Raw genomic sequence first — 21668 nt, 5'->3', positions numbered from 1 at the left:
AAATTTGACGAAACATTGTTGGAAATTTTGACCAACAATGACAAATTAGAGCTAGCAAAATTAAATTTTTTTGACTAGAATGTATTGGTCAAAATTTTGATCAACCTGCAGGTTGGTCAAAATTTCGTTGAGGAAATTTGCCACGTACTGCTTGGTCAAAATTTTGACCAACCTGGGTTTAAATTTTAACCAAAATTTGTTGAAAATTGAGTCCAGATTTACTAGTGATAGGAAGGATGATCCAAATTAGGTCAGGATAAATTATGTTACTAGACCACCATATGTAGGTACAGTCTAAAGGCACTAACAATGGGATGAACAAAATGTTTCTTGAATTAGAATATTTGAGTTTCATTATTTGACCTTACACATAGTCTCCAATGACTTCAACCAACACTCCTTGATCATTCTTTTCAACCAGTCAATCTATTCCTTGTTGTTATGTGCCTTCTATGCCAAGTTCCTAGTCAGGCAATCTGTTTGCTCGCCTAAGGTTAGATTTGCAAAATTCGCAGTTGTAACCTTTTTGTAAATTACCATTTGGAACATAATTTACATTTATCCTTATTTCATCTCTCCAATGACCATACATTTTCCATGGTGGAATTTTAATAGGGTGTTTTTGTCATCAAATCCTAAGACTGTTAGTAAATGTACATTTACAGTTTGATTTTTATTGGGCACACCAAAACTTCAAAAATAATGAAAACAAATGTATATGTAGGAAGTACTAATTGAAATCTAATTAGTTAGAGTAAAGAAAACTACCATTCAATTCAAGATAACTAAGTCTCTCGAGTTGTAACAAAATTGTATAGGGAATACAAAAAGGTCACTTTGTTCAATTTGCAAGAAAGGTGCTTATTCACTTCCAAACCCAATATAATCAACCTAGAAGCCTTATATTATGCTTTCAAGTTATTTTCTGACTAAAAGGAGACTTCAATAACTATTTTTTCATTGAAATGCAAAAGTTTTATTTTCTTGCATAAGCAACATTTGTAATGTTGCAAAGTTGTCATACAACTTTCTACCCATTGTGTTTCCCTAAGTACAACATGGTGCAGTTTAATTTCTAATGATTCCTTAACCCTTCCTAACACAAAATTTACTCAATATACCCTTGCCAAGTCTACATGAGGATAGGTGACACGTTCAAATAACTAGGACAACTTTAGGTCCTAATTGACCTAGCCATGACAAATGATATCAAGATTTAACAAAACTTCCTAATTGACGTCTCACTTGTCCATATTACATTCAAGATCTCTTTTAGGGTCTCCAAACCAAAACTTTAGGGCTTCTTTCCCAAAACCCCATGTGCTCTTGCACCAAAATGCTCTCACCATAATGATGCATGTCCTTTCAATTTGATACTAGCAATATTAATTTGGTAGGCATGAAGTACCAATGTCAAATTATCTAATGTTAATCACTTTAATGTTATTGCAAGAGCATAAGAAATCTTATAGAAAGAGCAAGAGAATACAACAAATAAAGAGACACAAAACCATTATCTAACAACTAGCATGATACGACTCATGGAAAACTATGAATGTTGCTAAATTGAGTAAGATAAAATGCTCAGTTGGTTAGAATGAGTGAGATAGAATGCCCAAAAATATGAAATCACTTCCCAATATATAAGGAGCGAACCATCATAAGATAAAATTATCTAATGTTAATCACTTTAATGTTATTGCAAGAGCATAAGAAATCTTATAGAAAGAGCAAGAGAATACAACAAATAAAGAGACACAAAACCATTATCTAACAACTAGCATGATACGACTCATGGAAAACTATGAATGTTGCTAAATTGAGTAAGATAAAATGCTCAGTTGGTTAGAATGAGTGAGATAGAATGCCCAAAAATATGAAATCACTTCCCAATATATAAGGAGCGAACCATCATAAGATAAAATTATCTAATGTTAATCACTTTAATGTTATTGCAAGAGCATAAGAAATCTTATAGAAAGAGCAAGAGAATACAACAAATAAAGAGACACAAAACCATTATCTAACAACTAGCATGATACGACTCATGGAAAACTATGAATGTTGCTAAATTGAGTAAGATAAAATGCTCAGTTGGTTAGAATGAGTGAGATAGAATGCCCAAAAATATGAAATCACTTCCCAATATATAAGGAGCGAACCATCATAAGATAAAATTATCTAATGTTAATCACTTTAATGTTATTGCAAGAGCATAAGAAATCTTATAGAAAGAGCAAGAGAATACAACAAATAAAGAGACACAAAACCATTATCTAACAACTAGCATGATACGACTCATGGAAAACTATGAATGTTGCTAAATTGAGTAAGATAAAATGCTCAGTTGGTTAGAATGAGTGAGATAGAATGCCCAAAAATATGAAATCACTTCCCAATATATAAGGAGCGAACCATCATAAGAGAGAAGAAATAAATAAAATATCATCAATTTTGCTACAAAATATGCTTCCATTATGACCCTTAAGTAGCCAACTATTGATAAGAATCCCTTCCATTTGTAATTGCAAATTTTAATGATAATATTTTGACAAATTTTCTCTCAACATTGGAGTCATAAAGGATTCCTATAACCAAATTTGGACTCTTGGCCCACAATAATAAAATTAATATTTATTTTCTCATATGATGTAAATAGTATTGGTGCTTAATAAATATTTTAATTAAATAAATAATATTTTCAAATGCATCTTGTCAAGGTCTACTAATACTTTTGTTTCATGGAGACTTATGATATTTACTAACCGACACAAGATGTAACAACTAAGAATACATGAATTCTAAAGGATTACATAATTTACACCACTCTCCAAAATGAAATAAGTGAGAATATTTCCAACTCCACAAGGTTCAATTATTATCAAAATTAAAACCTCACCATTTTATCAAATTTACAATTAGATATCCTAGTTTAAGCCACAAATATATTTGAAGCTATTGAACATATGTCTCTTATATTGTAGGGTTTAGGTGTAGTCATGTATGTGTGAATGATTTTCTGACCATAGACTTAGTAAACAAATAATTAAGATATCTATTTGAATTAGAAATTTTTTTATATACTTATTTTAAAAATAAATAAAAAAGTTAAAAAATCATTTTAAAGATTTCTATTTTAAAATATATTTATTTAAATGAAATAAATACTAAAAAGTAATTCTTTAATTTCTTCTACATAATTTAATATCTCTTATGATAAAATAAAATCTCTAAATATTTATATTTTAGTAATATACTTTTAACGGTTTAATAAAATTAATATATATTTAAATATATATATTTTTAAAAAATATTATAATTTTTTCTACTTATTGAAAGTTTTTAAAAGGATTTGACTTGTAGAAAATGAACGAAATTACTATATTTCAAAAAACACAATTTAATAGTTCAAATGAACTCTAATTATATTAATTAAATATTTAGGAAACCATATAAAGAGTAATAATTTAATATAATTATAATTTTAAAAGGAGATATATTGCTTTTCATAATCGCAAATAATGATCAAAATATTAGCCTTTCTCAACGCTAGACATATCTACTTCAAATGAATTCTGCAGATTGTTATTATTTATTATTTTGTATATATTATATGTATAGGAATGGTTTTTAACAAGTAAAAATCGCAGTCGAATGGCGGACACAACCAACATGGTTCAATGGGAGAGAATCTTGTCGACAGAAGACGTCAATGATGGCACTAAATATAAACATCAGCGACGTGGTATCATCTTCTTGTTTCATGAAGTAACCTCACCCCTAGTTGGCTATCCTCTACCACATGATCATCAATATAAACAAGCGTTATACAGATACAACAAAATAAGCGTTATACAGATACAGGCATTAAATATAAACATCAGCGACATGCGGAAAATAAAAGCATTAGAAAGAGGTGTTAATTCAGCGCTGGAGAACCCATGCATAATGGCATTGTTTCTGGAATTGAGGGCGGCTTTTCAAATGAATCGACAAGGGTTTATAAACAATATATGGCGATACAGTTCATAGGGTTTAGCTGTGCACAGTAATATGATCTAATCTTGTTGGCGTTGGGTTCTCAGTACTTGGCCACATGTTTGAAATGTTTTGGAATGCATAAACATTTCGAAAATCTTCACCATCTCTGACTTTAAATCTCTTCTTCACTTCTGAGAGTTGAATCGCATTTCTATGGCGTTCCTCCCCTCTTCAGCCAAGCGAGATGAGAAATAATGTCTCCCTCTTCTTCTACAAAACTGATGACTAGAGAATAGGGAGCAGCAGTCAACTGTTAAACAGAATAGCAAATTTGGTGCAACAAACTAGTTACTTATTCCAACATCCTCCCTTAATTTCTACCACTAAAGACTCTTTCAGTGGGAGAAATTACAATAAGAAATTTAAACATGATAGGTCCCGGCATTAAGCCTTTTGAGATACCCATTTACAACATAGAAATTTTTAGTTTCTCTTATCACAATCACTATGAAAAATTCATTTTTCTTGTTAAGTGGTTTTAGCTTACCACAAACTCTTCAGAAAAAAATGCTTTAGGATCTTTCACCCAAACAAGTGGTTTTGGTTTACCACAAACCCTTCAAGACTTTTAAGTTTTTCACCTAAATAAGTGGTTTTGGCTTACCACAAACCTTTCAATAGATTTACTTAAACAAGTGGTTTTGGATTACCACAAACCCTTCAAACTTCACAAAAACATTGATCCAATGATAGGTAAACCAACTCTAAACTTTTCTCTAGCATTCTAATATTGAGTCCATATGAAAAATAATCCATCTACTGAGTCACATGGGTACCCAACCGCTGTGCTCACTAGTTCTCTAGGAATATTTTTCAGATACATGGTTTATCAATATAGTAAAAACTTTTGAGGTGTCAGGTACAACTGATAGTGCACCTCTTGCTGCAACCATCACTATTTTGATCTTCATATTGCAAACATTGACTTCAATGATCAACCTTTCTTTTCATTTGACAACAACATATCTTCTAAATCACATTTAAAACAACAGCTTCTTAAAAAATCACAGCCCAAAATTGCAAACACGCCATTTCCAGCAATATATTTTCCTTCAACAAAACTCTCTAGCAATATTTCTAGCTAAACTTCTAAATGAATCTCCAGCTGAACCTAGCTAAACTAGGCTTTGATACCATATTGAAAATTAAAACTATAAAGAAACATGGTGACAGCAGATAACAAAATTATTTCACTGATCTGGCTGCACACCAACAACCAATTACATAACCTCTATAAATAGAGGACTTCCAGCTGTTTAGAGCTTACATGTGGATCATCTAATGTGACAGCATTAACACTTCACTTAACAACCTTGCCATGTGTTTTGAGACAAATTCAATTGTGCATACATGTGGTGGAGTTAACTACAGTCCTACAAAACTGATGGCTAGAGAATAGGGAGCAGTAGTCAACTGTTAAACAAAATAGCAGATTTGGTGCAACAAACTAGTGACTTATTCCAACACCCTACCTGATCCATGTTTTCCTAGTTATGATGTGTTTATTAATTATCATGGCCCAAGTCTAGAGATAGTGACTACCGTCCTTCAGCAGATGTTACTATATCTAGGGTTGAAAGTTTATCTAGATTCAAGAGTTATACGAGTGGAATGTTCTGTACCTGCCAATATACAAAGAGCCATTGACAACTCTTCGATGCATGTTCCTATTTTCTGGAAGGGTTATGCCAACTCCCCCTCGTGTTTAGCTAAGCTTCTGCTCATACTGAAACCAGAGGCCAGAATAATTCCCATATTTTACGATGTGGCACCTTCTGAGCTTCGGTCCATTGAAGAGGGAATATATGCCACTATATTGGCTGCATATGCAAAAGATAGCAGATATACCAACATGCATGAAAAATGGAAAAATGCCCTTCACAATGCCTCATTGATCCCTGGTATAGAATTCGATTCGCATAATGGGTAAGCCTCGCTTGTTTTAAAATTTATTTTTATATCTTTATTTTTGCAAATTTGTGGGTTTCCCTCACCGTTGTGGTTTCTAAACAGGAATCTGGGCGCTTTACGCACAAATACTATCGATATTGTGATTAAAGAAGTGATCAAGGCTAGAAGAACCCGAGAGTTAACAGTTGTAGAATATCCGGTTGGATTGGATAAGGCCATTATAGAGCTTGAGGTCACCATGTCGTCGATTACAGAAAGAAAAAATAGAAATAGCAAGATTGTGGGGATAGTAGGAGAGGCTGGAGTGGGGAAAATAGTTCTTGCCAAACGATTTTACAACCTCAAACATTCTACATTTTGCAAATCAACTTTCTTATCTGATGTAGGCCAGGCACATTGAACTTAAAAAATGATGGAAATGCGAGAAAAACTGGTGCACGACGTAATTATGCCTCTGCCACTTTCCAGCATTAGCTTTCGACCCAGCGGGCCAAGAGAAGACTTTGGGATAGAGACTCTCACATCTCAGATTAAGTGTTTACATTCAAAACCATTGATTATTATAGATGGCGTGGACAATGCTCACCAATTGGAAGCACTCGCAGTGAACAAGTTTCTAAATCATGGGGCGCAGATAATTGTAACATGCCGTAATGCCAAAATTTTGAAGTCATTAAAAGGGGCTATTATTTATGAGATGAGAGTACTCGACACTTCTTATGCGAGAGAACTCTTTTGTTGGCATGCATTTCGCCAACCACATCCACCCCAGGGACATGAAGATATATTTGAACTCCATTGCGGAGTTGCCCATGGCTTGCTATTAGTCATCAAAAGTTTGGGGCAGAGCTATTACTCTGTGCTAAACTGAGGTACACACACATTTACTCTCTGTTTTACGTTGAATTGAATGGAGATGGAGATGTTAGATCGGTTTATCATTTTTCATTTTTAAAGTCTGACTATATTGATGGCCATTGTAGCCTGCATTTTCAAAGAGTTTTTTGTTTCCCCATTTATCAGATAAGGACACATTTCCATTTCTGTGTTAAAGGGTTTGCATAATGAAATAATAAGTTTTTTGGAAAATTGGGCTTGCTGTGGTATGCTTATTAATGGATGTGTAGAACAAAGGTATGTTCTCTCTGTAGTTTAGAATGTTGTGCATGCATGTCCTTTCGAAGCATCATTGCCCCATGTTAAAAAAATAGAATTGATTAATCTCTTTTGTAACTTCTAATAGCATTTGTGGATATTTTATGTGTTTTCCAAGTTACTATATGAATGAATATATATGTGATATAAAGAGGCATGTCTCTTTAATATATTAACTTACATTAGTTATAGTTATAACACAAGTAATATACCCTCAATATATTATAATGATTATATAACAAGATTTATATACACACACACACAATATAAGTTAATTATTCCATATAAAATATTCGTCATACATTATTTACATATCTCATATATATACTAGCGCTTGCACCAAGGTAGGTTGCAAGTGTAGAGCTGATAGGTTTGGTAGAGTTTGAACATGTAATTCTGCCATGAAGCCCTTTGATTGACCACTTGAGTCCATCCTTAGGCATCTTCACAAATGTCACACAACTGCATGTGTTTTGTTACACAATTCTCTATGTCCTAGGAACATTCCACCATGGTGTTCACATTCACATACATCACCATGGAAAAGAAAGCCTGAAAATTTGTCAAGGACTTCTCAAATAATTTTTCCTAAGGAACATCTATATTGAATGAAAGGACCCAATTTCCTTCCATTATCACAATGTAATAGGCATGCAAAAATTACAAGTGCAAACAGATGAATAACCTAGATCCAATGAGTGCTAAGTGTTCCATTTATTCTCATGAGAGATGGATTCATGTTGAATCACTACTCATGAAACATGGGTCATCAAGTTTGACTCAAAATCACACAGTTAAATCCTGATATTCATATCACAATTTGACTTGCTATGGAAATTATCTCCTACATATCAATTGATGAGCTTAAGGGACTTTCTAATGAATGGTTCATAAGGCACAACACTTGGTGAAGGTTTTACAAATGGGGTTGCAAGCTTTGGGTTTAACTATGGAGGAAACTCCGTAGTTAAGCACGCTCAGGCTGGAGTAGTACTGGGATGGGTGACCTCCCGGAAAGTCCCGGTGCTTCACCCCTGTGAGCATCACCTAGATCCAATGAGTGTTAAGTGTTTCATTTATTCTCATGAGAGATGGATTCATGTTGAATCACTACTCATGAAACATGGGTCATCAAGTTTGACTCAAAATCACACAGTTAAATCCTAATATTCATATCACAATTTGACTTGCTGTGGAAATTATCTCCTACTTATCAATTGATGAGTTTAAGGGACTTTCTAATGAATGGTTCATAAGGCACAACACTTGGTGAAGGTTTTGCAAATGGGGTTGCAAGCTTTGGGTTTAACTATGGAGGAAACTCCATAGTTAAGCGCGCTCAGGCTGGAGTAGTACTGGGATGGGTGACGTCTCGGGAAGTCCCAGTGCTTCACCCCTGTGAGCATCACCTAGGTCCAGTGAGTGCTAAGCGTTCCATTTATTCTCATGAGAGATGGATTCATGTTGAATCACTACTCATGAAACATGGGTCATCAAGTTTGACTCAAAATCACACAGTTAAATCCTGATATTCATATCACAATTTGACTTGCTGTGGAAATTATCTCCTACTTATCAAATGAATAATGGCCAAATTTTTCCTTCTCATCTGCCTCAAGTGAAAGGTAAGGGTAATGATGTGTATGTTCATATATATTTTAGTGGTAGACAATCTGGACCAAATGGAAACATAACATATACTGAGAGTTTGCTAAGATGATAAACCCAAGCAGCATATTATCATCTCAGACAAGATAATTTATATATTTTTTCTTGCAAACCAAATATACTATCAGCTCATATACAGACCAAATTGTACAGAATTGATAAGGGGAGGAATTACATGCAGTTTAGAAACAACCTCAGCATTGATTGTTTTGCTCCTGATCATGATCTTGTTTGCTCTGCTCATGTTGAGGTTGTTAAGCAAAGCAACCAATTTAGCATTCAAAAAGATGAAAGGATGACTTCTATAATAATCCATGTCATATTAAATATGTAGCAAATTATATAAAGTAGGAGACATACAATCAACGTTTATACTACTCCAATGAGCAGAAGAGGTAAATAAAATACTGACTATACAAGAGGACCACAACCGCCATCACATCCGAGCAGCACTTAACAAACCCATTGAGGAATTTGGCTTTCTTTGTAGGGGACACCAGGGACCGTTTTCTCGCATTGAAATATAAAATCACAATATTCCTTATGCCCAGTTTGTTAATTCTCTTCAAATGGATTTGTTATTCTATTATCATTCTGCAGGGTCAGATAACTTGATCAAAGTTCAACACCATGGACTCATTCCATATCACTTGCAGAATGCTGTCTCATCTGAAAACACAAGGAGAGTATTTAAAAATTCAAATGCATTCCAATGACCATGTTTTGACCCCAAGAACTTTCCATTTGTCTAGAAATTGTATATCTTTGTTAAATTTGCAGCCACTTACACTACCTCTGTATATTTTCCAAATTCAATACTGCTTTGTATAATAAAAATCTTAACATCATTTATGTTACATATCTGGTAGACTGAGAGCTCTGCTTAAATATTTTGTCAATTTCTGTGAATATGTATGAAGTCAATAGTAAGAAAACTGACCTCTTCAATAGTAATGGCTTCTAAGTTGCAGGCCCCTAAGTAAAACAATTATTTGTACTGAATAATTCACTTTTAACTTCATATTGATTTACTAACTCCTAGTATCTGGACACTAAATGAGTTTTGTGGGGATGAAAAGATTAAGTTAATTGACAGAGATTCAGACATGCCAGCATGTGCTTTCATATGTTCCAGACATGACCATGTTCAAAAATGAGAATTCTATGATTGCATTAATCATTTATACACTATATAAAACTGTCAAGCACATATCACATGACCATGTTCGAAAATGAGGATTCTATGATTGCATTAATCATTTATACACTATATAAAACTGTCAAGTACATATTGCTCCAACTATGTTTGCCATAAAACTGACGCAGCATGGATGATACCAATGTTGTGTGATATTGTTGGGCCTAAAATACAATACCAAGTGAAGCTGCATTCACCATTATTGATGCATAGGACTCCACTGGAAAAAGATCATACTCATTACGAAAGATGAATAATAAAAAAGAATTGATTAAGGGTATAAGTAAATAATCAGAATGATGTTCACTATTCAATGTTGTACATATGCTTTAGCAAAAGCTCAGGGCAATGACCAGAAAAATATAACTAATCACACACTATTAGTGCTCAAAGAGTAAATACAGCATGCTTAAATACTCAAACCATGCTTCTCATCAAAATCAGTGTTTGGACTGATACATGGCTCAAATAAATGGCCATAAGATACATTATGAAACCTGCACAAATTCACATCTTTGAGATTATACAGCTAAGTCTGCATTCGACACATGCCAGAGGCATGGGCATACACTGTTTCTACAAACAAAACAATACCTTGGCAGAGCAATATTTGTCAAAGTCAAAATTAGAAGATATGGATTGTATGCATTAATTGGTGATGCAGATGGCCTTGGATAACCTGGAGAGGGGTGATTTGTGTTTTTTGGACTAAAGTGGAAATGCCCATTAGCATTGCCACCAGAACCTGATCAACAACTATAAAGAAAGTCAATTGAGATACATTGAAAGGACAAAATTTAGTTCAACAAAGGTAAACAGATAACTTCAGCCTTTGTTAATGTGATATTAATCAAATGTTCAAAATGCCAAAGCAGACCATAAGCTGCAGGCTGAAATCCAAAACGTTATACGAGTATTTTATGAAGTACGGATGCTGTAGCAACTACTGGAGTCAGAGTCATTACAAGATTAATCAAAAACCCAAAAAACTAACTGGAACATCTATTCCGACTAAAACATATTGGGCAGTTGCTCGGATTTCTCTGCATGAAACATGAGATATGAAAAGTAGGGGATGGATCCTGTGAGAAAGACCCTAGTGTGAAACCACAGCTCTCCCAAAAGATCAAATCCTCTCCACCACGCATTGTGGTGATGACCAAAACAGAGGCGACACATGACAGGGATATAAAATGCTGCATAAAAGCAAACTAATGCCAAAAATAAAACCTTAGAAAGCTGATTGAAGATTTGTTGCCCTTGAGGCTTTTCTCGCTGGTAAAGGAACCCTCATTTAGTGGTGCAAATGTGAGAAGGACAATGAAAAGTATTATGAATCTCTCTCTTCGGATATCGATATTTGGCCCTGATGAATGTGATGGCCCTAGCCCATGAGAGTGAGAAACAATAGAAATTAGTACCAAAACAAACCAAATAAACCCAAAATAATTCAAATATCACTTCTTCCATTTCGATCTCACCTTGGACATGTCAAGCAGCAGCAGCAGCAGCAATATAGACAATTGCAGCTTCTTTTGTTCCATTGGAAAAAAAGTTCAGAGAACAATTAAACTTGAGCTAGTGAAAGCAATTGAACAATTAAAATCTCTCTTGACAAATTTCAAAGTCTGCAGCCCCCAAATATATAAGCATGCCATTTAAACTGTCGTTATAGTTGCAGTCATCCTCATTAGTTTTTTAAAAGAGACATGCGCTGCTTGCCTAATGTATAGCTACCACTACCAGCTAGCTAGGTCTGCGCAATTTCAAAAGTACATCTAATTGATTCACTAGATATCTTCATTACATCAAATTTGCTTTTCTGCGTTGCCAAGTTGCTGAAGGAAATGAAATGTATGGCAAATATGTGTAAGTCAGCATAATCAAAAGGGGCATTTCTAGCTGAATCTCCATTTAAAAAAAAAACCCTCCAATCCCATTGCACGGAACAATTTGTGTTTATCATTCAAGTAAGGCCTAGTCCATTCCACCAAATTTTGTTCAACGCAAGGCTTGTTCTTCTCTACTGCATGATGATCAGACAATGGCTCTAGCAAAACCACTCCAAAACTGTGTACATCGCTCTTGGCAGTCAAACAACCTTGCTCAAAACAGAAATCCCACTTGTCTAAATGTGTTGAACAAAAAATAAGCACTGCATGTTATCAATGAAAGCATCAAAAGTAAATTCATTGTATAACATCTTGTAATAGCCCTAAAAAACACACAGAAGAAGATTAGAAATCATTTACCTGTCACCACATATTCAGGAGCAGCATAACCGTAAGTCCCCATAACCCTTGTGGAGACATGGGTATTATCACCTGTTGGACCATCCTTGGCTAGCCCAAAATCCGAGAGTTTCGCATTATAATTCTGCAATAGGAGAAAGCAGTTGCCAAAAATAAAAATATCAACAACAGAGTAATATATTCTAGACCAAAGATCTGACTATTCACCTACTGAATCTAGAAGGATGTTTGATGCTTTGAAATCATGATATATAACCTGCCTTAATGCATTGTGTAGAAAGCAACAAAGTAATTTCCTCTTTCTAATCTATAGAAATCTTACAACAGGGAAATGAAAACTGCAAAATAACCTGCCATTTCTGTCTACTCATTGCAGAAACAAAGCTCTAGAAATTTCCAGCCATTTGTTTTGATGGTATGAATTCAATACTACCCTTCTGTGCTCATCACCTTGGAGGTCACACAAACTGACACGACCACCCGTAAAGACCTGACAGACTTTGTATTCATGTCAACAAATGGGGGTTGGCATAAAGATGTCGAAGGTGGGAAATTAGGGCTGCGAACTGAATTTCCTGGCTGTCACAAGCGGCAGCGTGAGGACTTCGTGGTGGGCTATCGCCCAGGTGAAATCCTATTGGCTAAATATAATTTATCCAACATAACTATAACATTAACCTTCCCTCTTAATGAAGAAGACTAAAACACATAGATATTACACCATAGGTAATATTTCAAGAATAACACATATAGGAAATCTTTGACAAAAGATTTCCAATATATGATATCATATAAGTATCGACCTATCAGAATATCAACAGATGATATTCACCAATTACTATTTGATATCATATTAGGTAACATGAGCATTGGCCTATCAGAACATCAATCAAATGATATTCACCAAGTACTCTAAGTAATGGCCTATTAGAACATCAACTAAATGATATTCACCAAGTACCTAAAATATATCTATACAAACAACTTGTCGATGGTCAAATTAATAACATCTAATACCTAGTTGTTGATTTATAAGATAAAGCCTTTCATGATTTATTTCAATATTTACACAAAATGTATATCATGATACAAGTTATTGTAAGGTCGTCACCTTTCAATAACTTCTCCAAATACAAGTGACATCATTTGAAAGTCGTCACTTTCTCATGATGTACGCAAGGGGCAAACCCGTACACATATGACAAGAAAAGTTCACATGAAGTCACCACGGATACTGTCATGTGGTGTTATAACATCCACCATGAAACATATCAGAGAATAAGGTTTTCACCTCAAACTTATCTCTCATAGATAAGAATGTATTACAAGGGATTGCACTTGGAACTTATTCACGAAGAAATATTAACCTTATAACCTCTGAAATCAACTTTTCAGACTCCCTTTGAATATGTTATCATCCTTTTAACCACCTAGCAGCATGTCATGTCATGCTTCCCTAGTTTAAGTGGTATCCTGATAGCATAAGGTCTTCTGACTGAATCATATATTCTATCTGCTCCCTCTTTTTGTCCAAGGTTGCCTATAATGAACTGTCAGACTCCCTCTCATAATCTCAATCATCAAGGATATTTGCTTCAAGAGCTTCACATTATCCAACATAATCATTAGATGATTAATGAATTCTAAATCACAACTTCTTTGAAGCTACTATCATAAGATTGAGTTTGTACAATATTTGGTAGCATGCCTGATGTTCCAATCTTCTTTCCTGCAAGGACATCCTTAGAGGAAAAGGAAAATATTAAGGCAAATGACTCTTTATAGCACATATAGAAGCACAAATAAGAGAGAGACTACAATGAGTAGATAAGTGTACTACTAAAAGATGAGAAATACTTATCTGCACATAAAGGTCTATAGACATAAAGTCATAAAATGCCTTTTTTGTTTATTTTAGAATGAAACATCTCCCCTCTAAATTTGGTCCAGGTGGGAATGGAACATTTTTTTATTATCCCCGCACAATGTAAAATTCCCACTCTTTTATCGTTTGAACAATTTGTATCACATCATATATGATAGACTTCATCTCTGACATTGATGGCCAGAACATACCATGAGTTTATAATCCTCGATGATCACTCATCTTTCACTATTTTGTTTTCAGACTTGTTCATCTCCCATGTTAGTAAAGATTTGAAATTCATTTGAATATAATTCTGATTATTCTTTCACTCAATGTCTAGCATTTCCCCCACCTTCCAAATCTGATTCATTGAAGGAAATCTGCCTCCCTCCCCCATAATTATAGCCTCTCAAAAATTTCTATCCCACTTCTAATTATTGATCCACTAATCTGTATATCACTCCAGTACCTTGAAACAATTCGCAGTCCAATTAAGGAGATAAATTTTCTGCCTTCCTTTGACAAAAAAAAAATAAAAATCGTTGCTAATGGGGATGTAGTTTGCTGCTACTGGCAGAGATAAGATTGCTTTGTTTGTGTGTGATAATGACTTGAATTGGCCTCTTTTATATTTGCACTGTGCTAAAGTGCCTTAGACTTATCTGCACCAATGGTCTGGTTATATAATTTATTTTGCTATAATCATCTGTATAAGAATCTTGCAATTGATCGGGAGCTGCTACTTCTTTCTATCACTACTGTTTCAGCGTGTGATATGTTTATTAAGTGGCAGTCATGAAATCAGTGTTCCTCGGTCTTATTCATTTTATCATGTGCCATCTTGGATCCATATTCGTATCTATTTTCTTGGCATCAAAATTTTATTGAATCCTAGTCATTCGACTGTCCTATGTGGCAGCTATCGCTGATGATGATCTCAGCTATTTATCTTCGCCCTAATTTCTTTGGGCCTATCATTGCTTTCTCTTCTCACGTCATCAATAGGCATTTTATCAATTGTGTTTGTGGGTTATTATTTTGGATTTTTATTTTGTTGGCGGTATCGAGCCTTTGTAACGCCCTTCATGCCACTTCATTTACTCTTTGCATTGAGGGTTAATGATTTCTCTCTTCATCAGCGATTTAATATCATTCAAAATAAAATAAGAGAGCTGCCATTATTGTGTCATCTTCTGTTGTTTTGGTCTTCCACCAAGAAAGGTTGATCATTAGTTTTTTCTGGTTCAATTGATTGTGTTGTGGTCTGGGCAGGATGAGAGCATCACGAGAATGGAAGACACTTATCTTCTTTATTATTTACCTGATCTTATCTCTCTATTATAACTTCGTCCACTCAGTAAATTCATTTGAATGCAAAGCTCCACTCTTTTGCTCATAATATCCGGAGGTGTGGCTCTTCTCGTCCATCTTCTCAACTTCCTCTTTAATGCGGTTTGCATTTTGTATAAGCCATGGCTTGCATTTTTTCAAAGTCTGAATAAAATTTGTGATACTCAACAGGTAAGCTATACAGACTCTGTATTACAGATCATACATCGGTTGTGGCTTCTCTTCCATTCTATTTAGTTTACTCTTTCAATGGTCACAGGGCTTTATAACAACACCCGAATTTGATTTCACTTTACCCTAGGAGGCAGTTACTTTGCTCTGTCCTACTGTGGATCTTTTGAACTTCTATTCTATGTTGATTTGTATCAGCTTTATAGAAAATAGGAATTTCAGATTTTAATCACTGTTCTTGATGTATGTGCAAATTTGATATGTTGCTGCTGTAAAGTCACTACCATTTGAAGATATTGCAGAGATTGTTAAATATTTTAGCTTTATCTGAAATTCTAGAAATTATGATTTATAAATGAAAAATTGTTTTAACACATTTTTGGAGTTACAGGTGTCTCATATTTTATATAATATTTTATCCTGGGTCACGTATAGCTGCCGGCAACTATTACCTTCTCCTTCCGTTTTCATATTGTAGAGGGAGTCATCTCATAAAGGAAATTTGATAGAAACGGTTATCAACGTGTGCCTTCACTCTCCTGTCAACGCTTGCATCTCATTACCATTCTTTCTTTTGGTTATGATGGAATTGGTAGCAGTTACTTTCTCCTTCAGTATTATCTCACAGCTACGGATTGATGGTTGTTATTATCTGTTCTTTCATAAGCCTTCTTGTGAAAAAACGGCACAATATTATTTCTTCCCCTTGATACACGGGTTCATATATCTGTTGTATATATGCTCTCAGCAAGCGGTTCTCTTATCACTGTTGTGTTCAATCACCAGGAAGTTTTGATACTGTTTTCTCTTATGTATTCTGCATCTTTGACTTTTCAAGTCTTGATCGGAGGTGTTACAAAGGAGTGTTTTGTTCATGAATTTATGGAGCTGTAGCTCTGACTTTTTGTAAGGAAATTTTGAAATAAATAAAGGATTCATTTTTGGGGCTGGGTTGTTTCCCTCATTGCAGAGGGTTTTTCCCAGGATACATGGAGATTTTTGCTTTTCTGTTTCTAGTCCAGAATAGACATGGTATCAGAGCTTGGTTTATTATACTTAAGGCTGGACTAGATTTTTATCTTGCTTTTTATTTCCATCATGGTGCCTGGTTTGAAGGTTGAAGATCGATTGGAAGGAGCATCCAATTTCATTTTTTGGAAATCCAGAATTAACAGAAATTTTGATAGATATCATCCAGTCGGCAATATATCTCAGTACACTGGATCATATGGCCTTAATATGTTGACAGATATTGCAGAAATTTTGATAGATATCATCTAGGTAGCAATACATCTTAGTACACTGGATCATATGGCCTTAATATGTTTGACTGTCAACCTCATTATATGTGATTCTTCTTTTGAAGATATTGATCTTTATCTATATAATGAGCCAATATTAAGAATACATATCTCAGTACACTGGATCATATGGTCTTAATATGTTGACAGATATTGCAGAAATTTTGATAGATATCATCTAGGTAGCAATACATCTTAGTACACTGGATCATATGGCCTTAATATGTTTGACTGTCAACCTCATTATATGTGATTCTTCTTTTGAAGATATCGATCTTTATCTATATAATGAGCCAATATTAAGAATACTGTTCTGAAATGCTTAATTATATATCATTGCTTATGTTAGATTTCCATCTGCAGCCTTTATATTATATGTTAACAACATATTATACACCATTGCATAGATTTCACATATAATCCCCACCATTATAATAGTCTTTCATTAGTCTTTCATGTTGGTTATTGTTAATATGGTCAATAATATTGTTTAGTATTTGCTTTTGTAATTTCCAATACTGCCATGCTTGATTGAGTCATTGTCTAATCATATTTCTGACTCATCCAAATATGATTGCTGCTTTGATTCTCAATAAGACAAATTAAAAGTTTTTCCTTTTGTGTACAATCGAACCAATTTCTGGTTACTCCTTTTACAGTTAGGTTGGTAAAATGTTAATTTTCCCGCTTCCTGGAACAAGCTCTCTTGAGACATTCTGCACCAATATTACATCTGACCTTCAATTAATATACACATCAAGGTGTACCTTCATTGATGACTTTGATGCAGTCACTGTTTCGTACATGGATGATGTTGACTCTTATAAAAAGACTGAGATCACTGCCTTACATCTTCATCTCTGTTTTTATTTGATTGAAGTCTTGGTGTCTTGGAATTAATCAATGTTATTATTCATCATTTTTTACAGCAAGGTAGAAGAACCTGCTCTGATACCATGTTAAAAAAATAGTATTGATTAATCTCTTCTGTAACTTGTAATAGCACTTGTGGATATTTTATGTGTTTTCTAAGTTAGTATATGAATGAATATATATGTGATATAAAGAGGCATGTCTTTTTAATATATTAATTTACATTAGTTATAGTTATAACACAAGTAATATACCCTCAATATATTACAATGATTATATAACAAGATTTATACACACGCTTTCTCTCTCTCTCTCTCTCTCTTTCACTCAATATAAGTTAATTATTCCATATTAAATATTTGTCATATATATAATATAATTTATCTGATAGAATAATAACATTAACACCCCATGCCTTGTTAGGTCAAAATTTTAAAATTTATGGTCAGATCTTTCGAATCTTTGCATTGATAAAGAGCCCTTCTATGGAAAAAGGGTTAAAACTCCCAAAGTTATGCCTAGTTGCTTGAAATTTTCAAAATTCCAACTAAAAAAAAGTTGTACATGCTCAAAATTTGAGCACCCATAACCAAATTAGTTTTGAGTTCTAAAAAATTGAGCACACAACCAAATAAGTTATTGGTGCTAAAAAATCAAGTACCTATAACTTTTAAGTTCTCAATGCTCAAAAAATGAGCATTCATAACCGGTTTTAATAAGATGCTCAAGAAAATCAAAATCAAAACCTTCATGCACAAAATAAGTCAAACTCATAACTAGTTTTAAGTTTCAAGTGCTCTAAGAACGAGCATACATAACTGAAAAGAAGTTTTAAATGCCCTAAATTTGAGCATTTCTAACTTTATAACCCAGGGTTATTTCAAGAATTGGTTATTAATTACCCATGAACAAAGTTTGAGATGCAGTTTTCCATATTGATATGAGTTTTTTTTTTACTGATCCTCCAAAGAAATGTCACCTCATGGAACGGAATGTCTATAAGAAATGCAAATCGTGTCTCAATGAAATTGCAGGTGTAAAGCCAAATGGTGCAACCTTGCTCCCATTTTATTTGCTTGTATGAAATGAGGACTTCAAAAACACTGGTGTGAATAGGAAGGTTGCATGCAGATGAGTCGCAGTAAGGGGTTTTGGAAGCCTTCGTCTCATGTCGGTTACTGACCTCACGCTCCAGATAACATCCACAAAAAGAATAAACAAGGCACTCGATTTTAATAAAGGCAGTGAGCATGAAATCAGCATAGAGCAATTTGGTGAAAAGCATTTAGAAGTCTCCCAGATAAATACAAAGTTCTTTGCATAGACAAAGGTGTAAAGAATAAAATCCTATGTTGTTGAATTTTAGTTGATAGAATGCCTTGGGCGTATGTCATTTCATGGAGTACATTGTACATTCCCATGTTGGAAAGAACTTTAGAAATCGTTAAGCAAATGCATTGAGCTTTCTTGCTATCTTCATGCTTGCACCAAGACGACAGATTAAAAAATAAATAAAAATTTGGAGTTACAGTCAGTGCACATGATCTACTTGACAAAATACACAACCATCACAAGACATTATGCACATAACGAATATAATGAAAGGAGGTTTTGGATGTCTTAAGTGTAATCAACATATACAAAGTTGAGTTTTCAACCCTTCATCAAGCTGTCCCAATCCTTAACGTAATGGAAATTTTCAAACTGGTTATGTATGTCCATTAGAGCATAAAGAATGTGAAATGTGCTATCACAGACAACACTCGTGAATCGTTTGACAGAATATGGAACAAGAAGTTTTGGTTCATTAAAAAGTTAGGAAAACATTCTTGCAAGTGTAGTTGGCTGGTGTAGAGGCTGAAGTTGACAATCTTTGATAATATCTTTCTTGCTCACGCCAAAACACAGGCTCAAAATAGACATGCTTTAAGCTAATCCATCATCTTGGTAGACACGCATGTGGAATGTGGAGTTCTGTTTGACTGAATGCACATTCAAGGAATTATGTAACACGGCCAAATATAGCCAAGGCATCAAACTTCTTGACTTAATTCCGTGATAGCTGATGGCACACAAACAAAATAGACATGTTGCAAAGTCTATAGAAACATTGATGAAAATGCCATTGGCAGGCGAAAAGCATGCAAATTGTTTGATAGGGTGCCAGAAGAGACACCACATCGAGGAATACCATAAAATGGTTGCAGAATGAGCCGCAAAATGGATTTCAGAAGGAAGTTGTTAAAACTTATTAATCTGATGGAGGACTTGGGGACACATCACAACATAGCAGAAATTACTGGTAATACTAAATGAAACAATCTGGATGATAGAGATTAGCCAATCTATAGTGGAACAAGTGAGAATTAGCCAATCTAAAGGCGTGAAATGCTTTGAGGATGGACAGACTCACGCAATGCATTCTCCTTTCTTAGGTACAATTATCACCAGACAGCCTACCATAAAGCTAAAATTATCATAAGGTTCTACTTTGTTCACAGAAAAACCCAAAATGATTACTAATTTCCAGAAGAATTTGCACTTCCATAAACTGTCAATCATACTATGAAATGGAATGTGGTTTTAGAAAATAAGTATAGGACAACAGTCCCACAATTTTTGCAGAGAACATCTGAATCAGCAAGTTTGAACAGTGAACTGAGCATTGTGGTTAAAGAAAATTACATCTGGGGTTGCGAAAGGATTTGAATCCACTAGTCTTTAGGCAATATAGTCTGCGCTAAATCTGTCATACATAAGGATCCTCCCTGGCCTGCTATAATCATAGATCCCATCCGAGAGGCTTCAGATAAAGTGCTTAGTGTTTATGGTCCCGGGCAACTGTATGCTATGTTATATTTCTGGCCACTCTTCAGGAAAAGAGAAAGAGAGGGATATGCATGGGTGGGGAAAGGGATGGATTTTTTTTCCTTTCATGGAGCATCTGGAAAGATTTCAAGGTCAAATGCAGCGACATAGGAATAAACTCAGTGACTTCAAAATGGCAATTGAAGAAGAAATTTTAGCAGAATATGATTTTTAAAAGATCTGGAGTGCTCGCTTGATAGTACCTTGAACTAGGGAGCACAAGGATTCTTAAAGGGCTAGGGGAATGCTAGTCAAGTTGTTGATGCCAGCAAGGGGCAATGGACAGGAAATGATAACAAAAGAGAGTGCAATAGCTGTGGTGGAAAGATTACTTCAAAAGTAGCATTGAAGCAGAAGAACAATTTCAATCTGAACAAATCACTTTGTAAACAATGCCTTAAGCTATTCAAGTCCAAACAATACTGTGGGATTTGCAAGACTGTGGCATGCTATAGATGAAGGCAGCTGGGTGCGATGTGACAAATATTAGATTTGGATTCATGCTGAATGTGATAAAATTAGCCACAAACATCTGAAGGATCTCAAAGATGTTGAATATTTCTGTCCTGATTGCAAGAAAGGGTGGAGTATTGAGGCATCTCAAAAGCAGTGGATGTCAATTAAATCCAGTAAACATGTCAGCTCAGTTCTTGTGCCAGATCATCTTGCTGTCATCTGATCAGGCAAGGAAAATATTTACCTAAGCAACATTTGATGTTTTGTGAATGTTCTCAATGTGGAAAAGGCAAGAGGATATCTCCTTCTGTATGGGAAAAACATACTGGATCAAGGATAAAAAAAAATGGAAGGATAGTATAAAATTGAAGAGCTCAAATATACCTCTTACAGGTGTGATGGTGGCGTGATTTTTTGCAAAAATTGGAGACCTGCATTTTGGAAACAGTGTTAGAAATTAAGGTCTCAGGAACACAAACAAAACTATAAGCATCACTAATGTCCTAGAAACAAGCATGTCATAAGAGTGATGTTCTGCTGAAGATGGAAGAAGAATG

The 21668-nt window shown here is 34.6% G+C and overlaps 2 protein-coding genes and 1 pseudogene across 3 annotated transcripts in view; all 3 read left to right on the top strand.

Annotated features, from left to right (window-relative positions):
- Positions 1-5523: 5523 nt before the first annotated feature.
- Positions 5524-21668, top strand: part of LOC149545509 (putative disease resistance protein At4g11170) — a 43360-nt gene continuing 27215 nt past the window's right edge. Inside the window, exons 1-3 of one of the 2 annotated variants that reach the window (XM_089790682.1) lie at positions 5524-5967; positions 6055-6824; positions 16005-16555. In XM_089790682.1, coding sequence (XP_089646808.1) covers positions 5597-5967; positions 6055-6352 — 669 coding nt within the window. In that variant the 5' untranslated portion in view covers positions 5524-5596 and the 3' untranslated portion in view covers positions 6353-6824; positions 16005-16555. Of the gene's footprint in view, positions 5968-6054; positions 6825-16004; positions 16556-21668 lie in introns of those variants that run through there. The other variant, XM_089790681.1, reaches the window with a different exon arrangement.
- On the top strand, positions 6362-6823 carry LOC149545511 (disease resistance protein ADR2-like). The gene has a single exon (XM_089793787.1). The coding sequence runs from the start codon at positions 6362-6364 to the stop codon at positions 6821-6823; it is 462 nt and encodes a 153-aa protein (XP_089649913.1).
- Positions 12734-21521, top strand: LOC149545510 (histone-lysine N-methyltransferase ATX5-like; annotated as a pseudogene).

The sequence above is a fragment of the Cupressus sempervirens genome, chromosome 7 (assembly GCF_028749045.1).
Source record: "Cupressus sempervirens isolate cs-2001-9-10 chromosome 7, ASM2874904v1, whole genome shotgun sequence".
Classification (NCBI taxonomy): Eukaryota; Viridiplantae; Streptophyta; class Pinopsida; order Cupressales; family Cupressaceae; genus Cupressus; species Cupressus sempervirens.
Note: the sequence above shows the minus strand (reverse complement) of the source record. Positions and strands in the feature narration are given on the sequence as shown.